Source organism: Rattus norvegicus, chromosome 1 (genome assembly GCF_021556685.1).
Source record: "Rattus norvegicus strain SHRSP/BbbUtx chromosome 1, alternate assembly SHRSP_T2T, whole genome shotgun sequence".
NCBI classification, from domain to species: Eukaryota; Metazoa; Chordata; class Mammalia; order Rodentia; family Muridae; genus Rattus; species Rattus norvegicus.
Genome location: NC_141534.1, coordinates 164,782,886 through 164,795,399, shown reverse-complemented (window position 1 = coordinate 164,795,399; position 12,514 = coordinate 164,782,886). Strand labels below are relative to the sequence as shown.

General features: G+C 39.0%; 1 protein-coding gene across 10 annotated transcripts in view; it reads right to left on the bottom strand.

Moving 5' to 3' along the window:
• The window catches only part of Pak1 (p21 (RAC1) activated kinase 1), a 114,863-nt gene that overhangs the window by 7,061 nt on the left and 95,288 nt on the right, over positions 1–12,514 (bottom strand). For all 10 annotated transcript variants that reach the window (XM_087551554.1, XM_087551558.1, NM_017198.3 and 7 more), the window contains 5 exon segments: positions 10,151–10,199; positions 6,046–6,158; positions 4,420–4,537; positions 1,173–1,272; positions 66–262 (listed from right to left, as the gene is read on the bottom strand). In XM_087551554.1, coding sequence (XP_087407680.1) covers positions 66–262; positions 1,173–1,272; positions 4,420–4,537; positions 6,046–6,158; positions 10,151–10,199 — 577 coding nt within the window.

Below are 12,514 nucleotides of genomic sequence, written 5' to 3'. Positions count from 1 at the left end.
AAGTACAATTTCCTGGGATTAGAGACAGAAATCCAAATAATTTTCTAGACGATGAGCACACTTACTCTCAAAGGGTTTTCATTGAGGTATGGGGGCTCCCCCTCAATCATTTCAATTGCCATAATACCCAGGGACCAGATGTCAACCTTGGGTCCATAGGCCTTGCGTGTCACAACTTCAGGTGCCATCCAATATGGAGTTCCCACCATGGTGCTCCTTTTGCTCTGCTCTGGAGTTATCTGTGCACAGAATCCAAAGTCAGCTAGAAATGGGGAAAGGAAAGATACACTTAGGATACTCCATCAGTACGTGCTGTGTACTTACACATGGGCAGCAAGCTTGCTCTCTGTAATTTGTCTCACCAAAGCAGGACTCACTTGACTGCTACTATTTCATTCCTCATTCAACCATGAAAAGAAGTAGGAGGAATATTAGGAACACATCTCTAGCCTCCTGCCTTTTCCTCAATCCAAATGGTTTGGTCCTTTATACATAAAAAACATTCCCATAACTCAGAACCTTATAATTAACTCATTCCATTATCCTTTAGATATAAGTCCCTGAATTAAACCCCAACCACCAACACTTAAACATGGCCCTACTTTTATCAACCCTTTGCCCTGCACCGACAGAATCCTCTCACAACTGTCTACCCACTCCTGGCATACACTCTTTGTCTGGGCAACTGCTTCCACACCTTGTACAAAAAAACTACCTGTAGTTCACTCACACTAACTGAAACTACACAGTTACCTAAACTGTGAGCCGGTAGTAAAGACAGTCTTCTCTGGACCTCGGAAGAGACTGGCGTGTAATACATTTGCTGAACAAATCACGGAATGAGCAGAGTTACATAAAACTGTTTTTCTAATTCATTACAAGTCTCTCATACTAGACAGTTTCTTAGAAGGTGGTAAAAGTGACTAACTTGTCCCAGCACCTATCAGAGAACACGGAAGCAGGCGTTCAGGAGGGAAAGTGTTATAATGTATAAAAGGATTGAGAAGACACTGTAAGATATAACATAGTACAGAGGACTATAAATATATCTTATGAAATACCGTGAGTCTCTTTGATGAATGTTATAGTTTCTATTATTTAATTACCATCCCAACAGAGACTTAGCCCGACATGCAGAGTTAAGTGTCACCATTCCTAAGCCTCCTACTTACTTAATTTGACAGAGCCATCCATTCCCAGCAGAATATTGTCACTCTTGATGTCTCTGTGAATGACTTGGTTTGAATGCAGGAACTCCAAAGCTTGTAGACACTGTTGAAGTAGTATGCACAGAAGAAAGAGACTTATAATACACAAGACTAACAATAAATTAACCTCGTTATTTTAAGACAAAGGAAGTAAGTCCTCCAGGAATAAACAGACTTCCCTATGTAAGGAGGCAAAGCTAGCTTTATAGCCAAGTCTTCTGTTTCCTAACAAAGCCTTTTAAAATCCCACGAGGCAGGGTGGAGGTGGAGGAGGCTGAAGAGACGGCTCAGTGGCCACACTGAGCAGCGTGAAACTGTCTCTCACTTCACTTGAGGGGATCCTATGCCTTTGGCCTCTTTGGGCATCCACATGTGCATTTAACCCTCCAACCCAAACACAACACACAATTTAAATTTTAATTAATTAATTTTAAGACTGGATGCTGATTTTGTCTTCTAATTTTTCTTTAATCAAAAGTATTTTATCAATATATTTCCATGTCTAGGAAAGGAGACACATGAAAGTGATTTTAGTAGGTAATTTTTTGGGAAAGGAAGTCTGTACTATTTGGGACACACTGAATTTGACATCCTTATGAAGCATGAAGACAAATGTTCAGTGGGCACCCGAATTTGTCTTAAGTTCTATATAGAGATATTTAAAAATCATTTACAAAGACAGATTTGTTTTGAAGTGCTGAGAAGTTTGAGACCATGGCCTTACACACACACTAAGCATACATTCTGTGCTGACCCACAGAGCCATCAGATAAGACTTTTAAGATTTAGTAATGATTACAACCAGTAAAGAACATGAGAAAAAAATCTTTTTAAAGAAAGAAAGAAAAAAAAGAAAGAAAGGAAGGAAGGGAGGAAGGAAAAACAAAAACCAAACCACCTATTGTGATGATCCCCCAATACTTACACACAAACTTAATACGTACCCAACAGAGCGAGTGACAGACAGACTAACGTTAGTTACAGTGGTAAATGAGAATGTTGGGTTCTGGGCAAGTGAGATAAATGACTTAGTGGGTAATAGAGTTTGCCACCAAATGTTATGACCTGAGCTAGATTCCTAAAATTCACATGGTAGAGTTGTCTTCTGACTTCCACATGCACAGTTTGGCCTGAACACACCATATACATGTATATGCACACACATATACACACAAATGCAAAAGAATTTTTTTAATTAAAAGTAAGCAGTATTTTTAAAAAATTTAGATAAGATTTGTATATTTTATTTTATGCGAGAATTTTCCCAGCATGTATGTATTTGTATCATACATGTATGTATGTTTGGTGCCCATGAACCTCAGAAGAGGCATCACTATTAGATTTAAAGAATAATAAAGCACCTATTATATAATGTTTAGATTTTTGGCCATGTTTTGGTGGCACTGGCACAGTACCTGGGATCAAACTCAGGACCTTATGTTTACTACTCTTCTCAGCTCATTTATGGTCTCAAGCTCCCAAGTGTTTTGTTTTTTAAATCCATATCTTTAATAGTCACTCTATAAATATACTGAAATATTCAAGGGGATGAATTATTCGGCATACGGATCATGTCTCAGTAAGCAGTATCAAAAGTAACAGTGATCTCTATTACATTTTAAGAATAACAATACTATTTATTCAAGTAATTTATATTTCTTCCCAAGTTCTCTGTTGGTACAGTTCTGGGGATCAAATTAAGGGTTTCTGTCAAGATTTTATTTTATTAATTCTTACAGGAGTTGAGGTGTGTGAGCCACCAGTCATGTAGAGATCAGAGTACAGCTCTGTGGCTTTGCTTCTCTCCTATTGTTAATGCTCAGAGGATTAAACTCAAGTCACCAGGCTTTTACTTCAAGGTCAGAGGTGAAAACAAATTAACATGACTTTTGACCCTCCAAAGGGCAGATACAATTATCCATTGTATCCATAGTATTAAAATTTCATAGGAAGAATGTGATGGGGGGCTTTTGGGAAGGAATTATTTTTAAAAGGTCCATGCATTAGTGGTAGAGTAAATGAATTCTGAACGCCTAGAAATCCCAGTTTGGAATTACAATGTTGCTAATGCATTTCCTTCTCATTAACACTGGATAAATATGCAACTCTAATTTCATCCATATGCCTTAAGTTTTCCACCTTCAGACACTATATCATAAAATGTTTAATCTCACTCTTTTTTTCAATCTCCTAACTTTTCTATCTCTCAGGGCCAGGCAGTGGTGCTGTGAACCTTTAATTCCAGCACTAGTGGGAGGAAGAAGGAAGTAGATCTCTGAGTTGGAGGGCAGCCTTGTCTACAGAAAGGGAGAGTGCCAGGACAGTCAGGGCTACACGGAGAAACCCTGCCTCAGTCTCTCAAGAGCCAAACCCCAGACTTCAGCATTGTTTATTCCCACTATGATCTTTCTGACTTGGAAATGTGAAAATGTGCCTATCCTCTGCTGACACTGCTTCTCATGGGAACTTGCTAGAAAGTTTATTACAGCATCACAGAATTCTAGAGATCTAACTACAATGAGGAAAAAAAGTATTATTTATGCTCCTTTTTTCTGTTTATTTTGTCTAAAATTATGATTATTTACTGGTTTGAAGCAGGGTCTCTTGTATCTCAAGCTGGCCTGGAACTTGCCATGTAATCAAAGATTATCTTAGACTTCTGACCTTCCTGCCTCCACCTTCCCAGTGCCAGGATGGCAGGTATATGCCACCACACTAGGCTTTTTGTCTGGAGTTACTTTATCCTAGAACTTTGCTGGCTTGCCTCTACACGTCATTTAGATGCATATTCAAATCAAGGAAGAAATCTTCTCTGACTAGCTATCTGAACCACACCACTACCTCCTTAGCAATGTTAACTTCCTCCATTCACAGTACACAAATCAGGAAGCAAGGACAAATGTGTGTCCAAATAAAAGAGATGAAGGAAAATAGTATGTGCTAGAAGAGTTATAACTACAGATTGAAATTATGACTGTTTAAGTAGATACTTCTGGGTACTTTCTAATGTTTTTGCCATGGTCAGAACAGTTAGCTTCAGAGAAAAAAGTCATGATTATAGAAATTATAAAACACAAGCATACAAAGTGAATGATAAGTCCCAGAACTAACTTCTCCTACTATGACAGAGCCCATGCTGAAGCCTCTTTTGGGTGTGAACTTTTATGGACGGTAATATGGAGGTCACTTCCTGTTTGATCTTTGGCCTTACCTCTCTGCACACAGCTGCTATCTGGCCTTCATCCATACAGGTTTCTGTCACCACATCTGTTAAGGAGCCTCCGGCCAAGTATTCCATGACAACCCATAGCTCATCTCCCACAAGGTAACTGCAGGAAGACAGGTATAGGGTGAGAAGGAACAGTCAGAACACATTATGCCACTGAAGTGAGTTTCAAAACCTAGGGACCTAGAATATAAAGAAAACTATCTCAGCCAGCCTTTGAAGAAAAATTTGGAGGGCAGAATCAGTAATTTTAAGTAGCTTAAGTATATACCCAGAAAAAACAAAGCATACATGGTCTGTGAAGTCCCCCACACACTAAAACTAAAAATACTAGGTTAAAATATAATATCACATCTTAGCAAATACCAAAGGATAGCTCCTAAAATTAGAAAGACTGGCTTTATTCCCATGCCTGCAAAGCATCTAGGCAGTACACACACGTGAAAAGGCAGGGACCTGGAAGCCATATTACCATCAAAAGGGAGGGCCACAGGACCTCCTTGAGAGTTCTATTAGATGATTTGAGATCCATAAGATAATTATTGGATCTTGTTCAAGACCCTAGTCCAGCACAGCAGATACCAATATGATAACAATATTTACTTAATAAATCCTTGAGTAAAATAATATGTTAAATATATATATATATAATATATAATTTTAATATAATCCAGCATAACATATGTAGCAAGTGAAAGGTTGGTAATAAATCTTTTAAAAGCTGTAAAGTCTATACAGGTTTACTATGCTGTGAAAACAGACGTGTGTTGGCTTAAGGTATGAGTTCTGTCATCTTTTCTTCATCCTAAAAATGGGTTTCTTACTCAGTAGGCGAGGACACTTGAGATAGTTTAACACTTACCTCAAACAAAGGTGATATTTTAATTCTGTTCTGTAATTTTCTTCTGGTGGTGCTAGCTCAGAGCCTCACACAGGCTAGTCAAGCATTCTATCTCTAAGCTACAATAGTAATCACACCCCAGCTTGACAGTAGTTTAAGGTGATAGAGACTAAACAGTATATGGTAAATATGGTGGTGCATGTATTAATCCCAGCAGTCAGGAGGTTGAGGCTGGTAAGCTAAAATATTTTGTATTTCCAGTTTAATGCAAGTTTATATGGGCAGGAAATGGTAATAAATTTCAGTTGACCACAAACTTACTCGTAGTTAACAATGAGGCAGGCATTGGGGTGGGGGATTGCAGATGGATGAGCTTATGTTGAGTTTAGGAAAACAAAGAGTATCATTCCTTCTATGGCAGTCAGACTTCAGAACAACACCCGATGGAAGTGAGCCTCACATTTTAAGAGAATATAGACAATAAGAGTTATTCAGGAAGGTGAGCAGGGTAAGGAAATGCTTGGAATACAGAATGAAACAAGGACATAAGGCAGATGGGCTGAAAAGGCCTACTTCCCTAACCAGAAGGCACAGTAAAAGAATTAGTTGCTAGAAGCTGAGGGGTGGTGGGGTTAACCATCACTCAGAAGGATTCCAGCATCAAGGAGCTCAGCACAGAAAATACTTAAATGGAAGCGGTTCATCCTCTCCTTTAACACTTAGGTTCCAAAGGCCTGAAACATCTGTGACAGAACCCACCCATGCCATACCTGTCCAGATAGTTCACAATGTTTGGGTTTTTGTTTTCCCTCATGACCAGGATCTCATTAATAATGAGTTCTTTCTTCGGCTGCTGCTGAAGGTTCATCTGTTTAATGGCCACCTGAAATAACAGTAAATCCAATGTGTACCAAGGCCACAACATTTACTGCGCACACATCTAGTACTAGACCTTAAATACTAAGGAAACAATAATGAGCTAGACATGGTCTTACCCCTAAACTATTCATAACTTATCAATGTTAAATGGCTTCGAAGGAAGTCTCTTAGCCAGTGGCATTTAACATCTTCTCAAAGACTGCTGGAAATAAATGTTCTCAGGTGCTACTCAAAACCTACTGAAAAGCACAAACTGTTTTAATAAGCCCCTGTGCTATTCTGATATACATCAAAATTTGATACCTCAATGTAAAAAAACACTTTAAAGAGTCAGTAGAAAAACAGTTGGTACTACCTATTATCCTAGCACCCAGAAGGCTGAGATAGAAGAACTGTACACTGATGACCAGCCTGGTTTCATAGTTTAGACGGTCTTTTCAAATGACAGAGAAAAACAAAACAAACTACGAGAAGTTCAAAGAAAGTCAATTTAAAAAAATAAAAGAATAGTAAGTTCTGAATATGGGGCTGGAGAAATGGTTTAGCAGTTCCTAATGTTTATATGCAAAAAGGATCTTCATGGACTTTGTGTTTATATAAGTCAAATACAATCCCACTTAATACAAACGATAAGGATACTTTAGATTCCTAGGTATTAGGTACTCTTTCTAAAGTGTTGACAAATCTGTTATCTTTCTTTCTCTTTTCTTTTTGAGGCAGAGTCTCACTATGTAGTCCTGATTCTGACTTGCCTAAAACTCACTAAGTAGACAGGCTGATCTTGAACTCACAGAGATCTGCCTGCCTCTGCCACCCAACTGCTGAACTTAAAAGGCACATGCCACCACACTTATCTCATTAAATCCTCAGAGGCATCTTATATGAATCTTTCTCAGCAAGTGAGGAAAATGTGCTCAGAGAGGATACCTGACTTGTATACGTGGTAATTCAGTAGTAAAGTCATATATAAAACCTTCCAAGGTTATTTCATTTTGGATAAGCAGGTAACGGAATCCATTTAGTAGACATGCTGAGATATGCACACAAACATACATACTAAAGCTATTTTGTTTTAATTTGTCCTGCTAATATAGACTAGTCTGCCAAACCCATACACGTGGGAATGACTCCCATTTGAAAGCAAAATAGCTCTTCTACCTAGAAATCATCCTCAGCTTGATGATAAAATGTCTCAATATTACTTACCCTATAGTACATGTTCTCTACCTTTGTTTAAGATCTCCTCTGGAATACTGTATCACTTTTACACATTCAAAAACTTTACATCAGGACAAAGCAAACTTCACTCTCAAAGTTAATGTGCTTGTTTGCTGTTTCCCCCTTTTGCAAAGCCTGTAAGATCATTTTATTCCCACTATTGTGTCTGAAGAATCAGGTGTGTGTGCGTGCATGTGTGTATGTGCATGAGTGTGCATGAGTGCATGTATACGCGCACGCTATGCAGAGCTTAGTTAAAAGCCTCAAATGCCCAACAGCAAGCACAGGGTTCAACAAATACAGTTGGTGCTAAGAGGAAAAGAGAAGCAATAAGATGATAAGTTCTTTGTTTTGAACACACACACACACACACACACACACACACACACACACACACACACAGAGGTAAGTAGGTAAGTATAATAAAAACTTATTTTAAAATTTAATTAATTTTTTATTTAAATTAAATAAAACAGGAAAGTCACATCCAGAATAGACAATAGCACTTCTATAAAAGAAAAATATCTAGACTTGAACCAAAAAAAAAAAAAAATCTAGGTTTTAGGTTTGACTGTTAAGTTTCTAAATTTGACAAATCACAGTTTTCTGAACCTCTGTCTCCTCAGAAATACTTTGAAAATAATAATGTACTCAAAATATGTTTTCCGTACTAAAGAACAGGCAGCATGTTACTTTTACTTAGAACAGGTAAATAAAAGACTCAGTCCTAAAGAAGCCAGCATGAAGATGATAAGCAGCGGAGTGGCTCACAAGCACTGGCAAGAACGATGGCGGGACTGTCTGCTGTATGCACTTATTAAGTAAACCTAACAACCCTTCAAAGTAATGTGTTGTATTTTTAGATACAGACATTGAAGCTAAGACATGTAAGAAAGCCACCTCTGATCAAGCCAGTGCTCTCAGACCACTGTGACTCCAAAAGCTCTCCCAGTATGTTCTTTCTACTATACATATTATACATATTACCTATAAAAACTAAGCTTGAAAACTGATCTAGAATGGGTAGATTGCCCAGCACTAGCATGCTAAGTCATCCGTATGTGACAGACAAAAGCTCCCCTCTTCCAGCTCGATGACAACCCCACAATCATTCACAAAGCCTAAGAGCATCACACTGCCTCACTACCGATATGCTCCCTCAGGCAGGAAACGAGGCCTTCCTGACCACACTGCATTAGCCACTCTAATGGATTTGCTTCCATTCATCGTTTTGTAACCACAAGACAAGCACAGAGCAAAGTCAAGCTTCTTTCCTGCCGCTCACTTTTCACACAGGCATCTCCAGGACTTCCAGGAACCATTCAACATCTGCATGTCTCCCATCAAGGGTTACAAGGCCCGAGAGACTAGAAACATGGCAGGAAGGAGTCCTTAATACCTAACCTTAGTTCTGCTGTGACTCTGTAGCCCAAAATACACATGATTGAAAACTAAGAGTCTAAACCAGCTCTGATCACTTGGGCAGAAAAAGGTCAAATGGCTCATCAAAGGTGACAGAAATAACTTCAAGCAAGCATCCACGTCTTTGAATTCTCAGTAAATTCTTAACTATAATAGTGTTTATTATTCTATTTTAATTATGTGTATTTTGTTTGTGTCCATGTGTGTTTATACACAGGAGTGTAGTGTCTGCTGAGGTCAAGAGAAGGTGTTGGACCCCTTTAGAGATACAGGATGTTCTAAACCACCCAAATGAGGGCTTTGAACTCGAGTCCATTGCCAAGAGCAGCAAGTACTCTTAACTACTGAGCCACTCTCCAGCTCATACTGGTAATTTAAAAAATTGACTTGCTAACACAGAACATCAGTATTTGGCTTTTACACCTTAAGCTAGCAAGAACCCAATAAAATATGTGCTGTCCCTCAAGGACAGATACCAGATTTTGATAATCAAAAAATACAAGTTGATTCTAGAAGCCACTCAGAGGAACAAAACTTTATTTTCACTCAAAGAGGAAGCTCCTTGCTCAATTTCTGAGTTCCAATACCCTTTTAACTAAGAATTTCTCCCAGGTCACTACCAACCAGAGCCAGCCAACCTATCAGCATTCCTGTTTTGTAGCCAACCAAGTATAGTCTGCAAAAAAACAAAACAAAAGAAAACAAAACAAAAAAACCCCTTCAATCACTTGATATTGCCTTCATGGACTCCTTTTGCTGATCTTGGTTGAGTCAGTGGGCTTTAGCTAAGGTCAGTGTTCTCGTGCTTCATAAAGTAAGGACCAAGAAGTACCTCCAAACGAACGAGGAGTCCGGTGTCCAGTGGGATCTGAAGCATACACTCGGTAGGTGCTAGACTAGAGCTGAGACGTGGGTTTAAATCTCCTACATTAGGCAATTCAGTAAGATTTCTCAGGCAGTATCCACCTTCTTCATACTTACACCTCTCACTTTATTCTTTCTCCTGGAATAGAATCACCCACCTGGAAGTTGTCCTCAAATCTATCACTGAGTTCTGTCAAGACACCTGCAGCTACTTCTCAAACCTACTAACTGCTACAAGTGTCGTCTCTCACCCCGGGTTATACAACAGCCTCGCTTACTTTGTCCATTCTGCCTGCTCTGCCTGTTCTCCATACCGGAGCTTTGTTAGCTTTGGCAAAATTTTAAGTCTTATCATATTAGTCTCTTATTTAGTTCTAGCCTGGTACAGAAAGACACTAGAACTGCCCCACTGAGCCAACGGGAGGAGGGTATTAACTCTATAAACAAAAATCTGAAGGAGTAGAAGTACAACAGTTGGTGATAAATACTTACCTCCTGCCCTGTGGCTACATCCATTGCAGTGTACACTGTGCCTGAAGCACTGAAAACAGACAGGGGAGGGAGGAAAACAAACACAGGTGTTCAGTGATGTAGCATTTGTTTATGCAGCTTTACACACAACCAGGGAATACGTTAACAAAAGAGGCAAAATCACATCCTCCCTCTGTAGCCCTCCTAACCTCACATTTGAAAGGTGGTGTGTGGTAGTAAAGAATGAAGGCTTTGACCAGTCTAGAACTTTTACTCTGTCTAATCTTGAGCAAGTCATGACTCTGAGCTGTAATTCCACGCATATGTAAGAGTTTAGTTCATGCTAACCACAAGGCCAAATCCATAAAATACAAACGTGGTCAAAGACATTCATTTCTTACAACTGTTTGCCCACTTTTGTCTACTCCCTCCGGGAATGTGCTTTCATATTGTAGAGTTTCAACCAGGAGTGAAAGGAAGGGAAAGGGGCCCCAATGAGAACTTCAGAATGAGGCGAGGAAGATGGTGTGCTATTAAAGACGGTCTTTTGGAATATCAGTAATGTCTTCTGCTGTCCTGGAAGCAGCTTACATTCATTATTTACTTTTTGGCAACACACTGAGCAATAGACTTATTTGCTATCTTTGATTAAAATGCACATTAGACACTGTAACTAGAGCCTGCTGTGGTGGCATCTGCCTGTAATCCTTGCAACTTGGAAGGCTGAGGCAGGAGGTTTGTCCGAATTTGAGGCCAACCTATGCTACAGTAGAAGATCTTTTCTTAAAAAACAAAAACAAACAACAAAAACCCAACCTACAACTAACTAGTCAGGTGTGGTGGTATTTGCCTGTAATCCTGCAACTTAGTAAACCAAGGGAGGAGGATGGGCAAGACCCCTCTTCCCCCCAAAATTAGGAAAGGGTAGGAGAGAGCTGCAAAGATTGATATTCAGCTTTTGAGATTCTACTCTATGAATAATCTTTAAAAATATAACTAATTTTTAAGAACTATGAAAATTTGGCCAATGCACATGCAATAGACTAATTGTGAAGATCCTCTCCCTCCTTACTATAGGATAGCCTGACACTTTAAAATCATACGCTTCAATCATAGCCAATCAAAAGAAAGAGTTTTATGATTCAAATGAAATGCATTTTCAGTTTTAAAAAAATAAAATGATACTGCATATACTTTTCCAAATATATGTAATTCCAGAAAAGTCTGATATTATTTCCACTTCACCCTAAAAGTAAGAATGGTTCCATGACAGACATACGAACCTGCAGGTGTTTATGAACACAAACACAGAGGAGGGTGTAGTGAGGATGTGAAAGGGCTTCACAAAGGGTGAGAGATGCTGTAGGTAATGCTAGACATGTAATCCTCTCTGCATGAAGTAACTAAAACCTAATCTTACACCTACAACCACACATCCTGTACATGGCTAGGTAATTTCCAACACATACTTGTAGCTATACAAACCATACATCACCTATATATGGTGTAATTTGTAGACATGTTGAATTCTGGTCTTTTATAAGATGTTCTCAGCAAATCCTCAAGTTATGCTTCCCACAGAAGCCACGTCAATTTAAGAGGAAGTTAGTTGGATGTATGCCTTCCGGTTAGAAACCAAGGGCACCAGCTCCCTAATCACCACTCTTTGACAGTCCAGCTACCTACATATAAAGTGTAATTCTAAGATATTGTCTATCAAATAAGGATTCATTCACTGTAGCTCTTTCTTCACTATCTGATCATCTTTGCCAAGAGATCTTTAGTTACAGAATGTATGTCTATTTTCCTTTCCACAGACCTCTGAATTCCTGCTAATATACATCACTTTACTTTTAAAAATATTTGTTTTGTGTGTAAGTGTTTTGCCTACATGTGTGTACATATGCCACGTGTGCCGGTGTCTGAGATCAGAGGTGGGAATGACCGTGTGCAACTGCAGTTACGGATGGTAGTGAGCTATCCTATGTTGGTGACAGGAACCAGACCCAGGTCTTTAGCAAGAACAAAGTATGCTCTTACGCATGAGTCATCTCCCCAGCTTCTACATATTCAACATCACTATAGGGCAAATATATTAAGGTCTCGGAGACAGGATATTTTTGAATTCCTGTATAATCTATGAAGGTGTAGAAAGCCACATGATCACACTGAGCAGCACTCTCTTATTTCCATCCCAAGCAAACACACGTACGATCAGGCAGGTCTTTAAAGGGAGGGGCAGGGAAACAAGCGAACATTTCATTAAACTGGTGTAGTACTTATATTCTTAAATTATGGAATACAGCAACATGGATATAGGTGCTTAATAAATATATCATTCTTGCCTTAGCCCTAGCAGACCTGAGAAACAAAGCATAGAACATT